Source organism: Pterocles gutturalis, unplaced genomic scaffold (assembly GCF_000699245.1).
Source record: "Pterocles gutturalis isolate BGI_N339 unplaced genomic scaffold, ASM69924v1 scaffold11538, whole genome shotgun sequence".
Lineage (NCBI taxonomy): Eukaryota > Metazoa > Chordata > Aves > Pterocliformes > Pteroclidae > Pterocles > Pterocles gutturalis.
In genome coordinates, this window is record NW_010125652.1 from 1,868 (window position 1) to 7,814 (window position 5,947).

At 39.1% G+C, this 5,947-nt stretch overlaps 1 protein-coding gene across 1 annotated transcript; it reads left to right on the forward strand.

Annotated features, from left to right (window-relative positions):
• Positions 1 to 1,712: 1,712 nt before the first annotated feature.
• On the forward strand, positions 1,713 to 5,634 carry LOC104460001 (vimentin-like; the record flags this gene model as incomplete). The annotated part of the gene is made up of 7 exons (XM_010078652.1): positions 1,713 to 2,054; positions 2,199 to 2,360; positions 2,865 to 2,990; positions 3,647 to 3,867; positions 3,962 to 4,005; positions 4,408 to 4,493; positions 5,005 to 5,634. Coding segments are annotated over 7 exons (1,023 nt in total), but the record flags the coding sequence as incomplete, so codon positions are not given.
• Between the last annotated feature and the right edge of the window lie 313 nt (positions 5,635 to 5,947).

Below are 5,947 nucleotides of genomic sequence, written 5' to 3' on the forward strand. Positions count from 1 at the left end.
TAAAAGAAAGTGAACAAACATTTGAACTTACATTTCTGAAAGCTGCCTGCTTTGGAGAGACTGTTTAACTTGGATGTACTGAATGTTAATTTAATTCTTCTGAACAAAGACATTATTTTGCTTGTGTGCTGATGACTATACTACATAAAATAAACCTAAAGGTTCAGTGAGTTCTTTCCTTTGGGACAAAACAAGCACCACAATTAGCAAGAAAGTTATTTACTGTGGCGTTGCCAGCTACTTTGGCAGCAAGCAGCAGATCCTGAGCGTATGACAAGACTAACTGGTCAGCTCCTGGCTAACATAAGGTTTTTCTGAAGTAAACATGGATGTTCAACCTTGCAAACTATGTGACTGGTGTTAAAGAATCTCCTAGGATAAAAGCAAAGTGTAGTCCAGTTGCGTGTGTATATCTTAGACCTCATTTGCTCAGGCTATAAGTAGCTTATTCATTTATGTGGCTCTTCATACATCTAGGACATATAGATACACTGATTCTTCACTCCCTAACTTGGTGATAAAGTATATAGTAAAATACATATGATATATTCAAAGAGTCTTCTATTTAAGATGTTTTCAATTTATTATCAGCTGCTAAACATTCTGTAGCTCTTTGCTTCTAAAAAGATTCATAGTCTTCAGTATGCAGTATTTCTGTAAAACCTAGTGGAACCTCTTTGGATGTCTGTTTAATCGTGTAAACTTCTTTGGTCATAGCTGTGTAACTTCCTTCCAGAATGATCTCCAAGTATTTTTTTGGGAGAAGAACAAATTAATTGAGGAGTTCTTTGAATTTAAAATTAGAGCCAATATAAGCTATGGGTGTCAAACTGAAGTTGATAGGGAAGTTAAGGAATAATGCATCAAAGGAGTGTTTTGCTGGATTAAAAAAAAAAACAGAAAAATTCTTCTGGAGTAGGAGTGATCCAAGGAATGGCTTTCTAGGAGTCTAAAGAAAACACTCCCTATTTCATAGGTGCCATAGTAGTGAGAGCTGCTGATTAGGAATGCTTATACTTTGGGCAAATCCAAAATAGCTTAAGAGTAAGCTGCAAAAATATTAATACTGTGTGAACATAAGCATGCAGCTGTGTGACCAGTATGAAAGGAAAAATCGTTCCTCTGCAAACAAATTGTCTTAGTTGTACCTTTAAAATGCAAGAAGTTACCAATCAATGTTTAGTCTTAAGTTCTGTTTTTGAACTAATTCAAGCTGCTCCCATGTAGCATTCATGGCATATCATCTGTTATGCCTTAAATGAATTTTTGCTGTTGATTAAGACTATCTCCGTCCAGCAAAAGGTGGAGTCTTTGCCAGCTAATATGAGGGTGTAGGCAGCAATGACTAACTCGATTTGTGTTCATGCTCATAACTTTTTTCTCAAGGGAGATCTGTTGAACCAGTTGGAGAAGTAAATGCTTGCAGCTCCTATATGTACCTCACTAGCTTTACAAGTATTCTCTCCAGCTGTGGTCTGTGGACCCAAAAGGCACTGTGGTTGATCACGAAGGAGTCAATAAGAAATAAACAAGAAATTAAGCCCCCTGATAGGTGTGTAGGCATGTGGGTTGTCTGCAAATGGTAAGACTAACTCTTTTTTCACTGTAGTCAAGCTAAAAGAGCTTATTGCTGGCTTCTGATTCAAGTACCTGCTTCATCTTCAATCAGGATTTACACCCACCGTGATCTGTGTGTTCTTGATCATGTTCAGCAATACGTTGAGAAAGATGGCATGATCTGTATAGTTCACAAAATGACAATAAATGTGCATATAATGGTTTCTGAGGCTAGAACAGGAGGTGGCAAAAAAGATGTTTTTCACAAGCGCTTGATTTCATATTGTCTTGACAAGGAGCTCAGACGTAGCATCAGTCTGTATGCTACCGAACTTGCCGTAAAGGACTTGTCTACATCGCAGTTTTGTAAGATTGCTAATCAGTCTTCTTTCTCTGGTCAGGATGTTGACAATGCCTCTCTGGCACGTCTTGATCTTGAGCGCAAAGTTGAGTCCCTGCAAGAGGAGATTGTCTTCTTGAAGAAGCTTCATGATGAGGTAAGTCGAGTAATGACGTCTGTGATTAGATGTTGGCAGTCTAGCGAACAAGTAAGCTCTTCACTGGTTCTGGCGCAGAGTCCCCACCTGTGTATGTTTTGTATGTTGTCATGTAATAACACTGAGTGTCTGCTTCTCTCTAAGGAAATCCGAGAACTGCAGGCCCAACTCCAGGAACAGCACATCCAAATTGATATGGATGTTTCTAAGCCTGATCTTACTGCTGCCCTGCGTGACGTGCGCCAGCAGTACGAAAGTGTTGCTGCTAAGAATCTTCAGGAAGCTGAAGAGTGGTACAAGTCCAAAGTAAGCAAAATCTGTTCAGATGCATAAGGCACCCAAACTAACTGTACTTAACAGCTTTGCTGTAGCACTTGCTGTTCCCTCCACTGGACACAAACACAGCCATGGCACAGGTCTTCTTTAAACCCCCAGTCCTAGAAAAGTACAGCTGAAAACATGGCTTTGTGCCATAAGCACAGAATCAAATAATGGGTTCATACTTGGATTTTTTTCCTGTCCTTGTACTTGGAAGCAGATGTTGGATGAAATACTGTGAATTAATGTGTGGGGAAAAAAATGATTAAAAGATAGGAAATGTACAGGGTCAGAAACAAATATGAAAGGTTTAACTATGAATTCCAATTTAACAATTAGAAATAGGACATTTTAAAAGTAATGCTAATATTTAAATGTTGCAGGTGTTAGGACTTGTAATGACTTCAGTTGCCCTTAAATGCTGTGTCCAAAAAAAGTCTGTTTATACCATTTCTGTTGAAGTGTTACACTAACCAAACTGGGGATTTCCAGTTTGCAGATCTCTCCGAAGCTGCTAATAGGAACAATGATGCCCTGCGCCAGGCCAAACAAGAAGCTAATGAATACCGCAGACAGATTCAGTCCCTCACCTGCGAAGTTGATGCCCTTAAGGGAAGCGTAAGTAGAAGACAGCAGTTGTTGGGACATTCTTCCCCTTGCAGCTCTAAGCACTGCACTGCAGTTTAACTGTTCAGATGTAGGTGTGAATGCAGCTGATCTCCCATGCAGTACAGCAGCATATTGTTACTTTTTGAAGGGGGTGATACGGGCTCAATTTGTCTGCATGCAATACAGTGCACTGGTTAGATTGATATACTGAACTAGTGTTACTTAAGATATAAGTAATGAGTTCATTCCCTTGCTACAGTATTCACTGTTTGTGTAACACTTTCTGCAAGTGTTTATGGCTTGTCTGTCAGGTACAGCTGACACTCTACAAAAAGCCGGAGGAGCAGTGGAAAGGAGGTGCAAATATTGCTGTTGCTAGAGCCTGACTGCCTTAAAGGCATCCTGACTTGTACTGCATGGGTTGGACTTGATGTGAGGGATTGCTTTGCCACCTGGTAGAACAAATACATCGCACACCTCAGATCAAGCAGCAGGAGATGACAGTGCAGGGGAAGATAAGGAAATGACAAATTTGGCACAAGTCTGGGCACTTTCAGAAAGGATGCTAATGTAACTCAACTTGCCTTTTTAAAAAATCAAGGGCTTTGAGAGTAGGGAAGAGTGTCCAAACTGCAGCAGTGCTTGATTTCATCATTCTCTTCCAGAATGAATCCCTGGAGCGCCAGATGCATGAAATGGAGGAGAATTTTGCTGTTGAAGCTGCTAACTACCAAGACACTATTGGCCGTCTGCAGGATGAGATTCAGAACATGAAGGAAGAAATGGCTCGCCATCTCCGCGAGTACCAGGACCTGCTGAATGTAAAGATGGCTCTTGATATTGAGATTGCCACCTACAGAAAACTGCTGGAGGGTGAAGAGAGCAGGTAAAAATCACATGCAGACACTTTTCTAAACAGCAATTGCTAGAAGACCATCTGTACCCATGTCTGACTTTATCCATTTCTTTTTTTCCTTCAGGATTAACATGCCTATTCCAACCTTTGCTTCTTTGAACCTGAGAGGTAAGTTGTTTGTTACTTCAGTTCACACAGCTGTTCTATCATTAGCAAAAGGGTTCTAGATAGTTTATTTTACTCTAGTATTTGAACTTGTATAAATGCAGTTGCGTGTGAATGTTTTTCTTAGATAGAACTACAATATTTGCAAATACGTAACTTTGGATAGGAGGAGCTACTTTGTTCCTGGGCATGGATATTTTTAGATGTCAATACATAGTGGGTGATTGGTTTAGATGCCTGCTGAGGGTGCTTTAATGGGAATAGGGTAGCTTATCATTCAGAGCGGGAGACTTTTTCATATACTAAATCAGGATTCTGAAAGTAGACACTAAAATCTGTTGTACCTCGTTTCTTTGAGGAAGCAGTTAATCTATACTATTGGCAATAATACATTTTCTTCTGCAGAAACCAACATCGAGTCTCAGCCAATGGTTGACACTCACTCGAAGAGGACACTTCTAATTAAAACCGTCGAAACTAGAGATGGACAGGTTGGTTGTGACTTGGATTTTATTTCTATCCCAGATGGTTACCTTAAAATACTGTAAGTTTGTCTACTGGTCAGTGCAGCCTCTGTATATGGTAGTAAGTGTTGAGTAGAACAGCATCTGACAGTCTAAGCTGCATGGCTGAACATATGAGCTAACAGGCTCCTGGGGAAATGATCACAACATTCATCTGATAGTAAACCTTAAGTGGCTGACAGTGTCAATTTAAGTTCAGCTGAGTTAGCAAGTTCTCAAATGATTTCTCATATCACCTGAGAAAAACATGTGTCAGTAAACAGGTATTTGTTTGGGATAAAATACTGTTTTCAGGCTAAGCTGATGAAGCTTAAATGGTTTCTGCACACTATTTACGAACTAGAACTTCTCATTTACAAGTGAGAGCTAATACCCATTTGTTCACATTTCTGTGGTCCTAGATGCTCCAATTCTAACTCTAAAAACACCAACAATCTTACTACTAAAACTTAATGCAAGTGTGTCTGTTTTTCAACAGGTTATTAATGAAACTTCCCAGCATCATGATGACTTGGAGTAAAGTCATGTGAAGATGAAGTGAAGATGCATACTTATTAATGCAGGAGAAATTCTTACCAGCAAGATTTAAAAAGTCCATGTCTTAAAGGAAGAAACAGCTTTCAAGTGCCTTTCTGCAGTTTTTCCATGAGCGCAAGATTATTATGCTAGGAAATAGGTCTTAGATCTTGCAAACTGACTCTCCCTGAAGGATTAGAGTTTACAATGGAGTCTAGTTTACAAATAGCAATATCTTGTGCTGCAATACTGTTTTTAAGTATCTGAATTCAATAAAACTGCTTTTTTCCAGCGCAGTATGAGCAACCTGTCGCTACTTCAATAAATCTTTGGAAAATGGCTCTTGATGTGTTCTAATTTGTTAACTTCATGACTTTCTAGAAAGCCATAACAATGTAATGCTGGAATTATACGGTTGACATCTCCAGTACTGGTTGTATGGAATGCTGTTTTTTTCAGTTTAACTAGATAAACTGTCTTACTCATTTACTGCTTAGGTTTTGGAACCAACTAAAATGGACTATAACTGGCAGATGCATACTGTATTATGATATTTCTTACAACTTGAATAAAATAAGATACTTCAAGCTAACAAAAAATAATCTTGCTTCCATATACTATTTAGCCTAGTTACTGAGAGCTAAGAATGCCCAAAATACCTTAAAACTTGTCTCTGTAAAACATAGTAGTTAAGCAGCTGTGACATAGTTCACACAAGCCCTTATCTGAGACAGCACCTTTGCAAAGTTAAGAGCTGACTTGATGCATTGACTTCGTTTTCCAGGAAAGACTAGTTCCCAAAGGCTTGTCTGTATTACAGAAGCTAAATTAAGGCTTCAGATGGAGAGAGTTAGGAGAGGTATTTAAAGGGAATGCACAGAAAGAATAATTTGTCTTACTAGTGA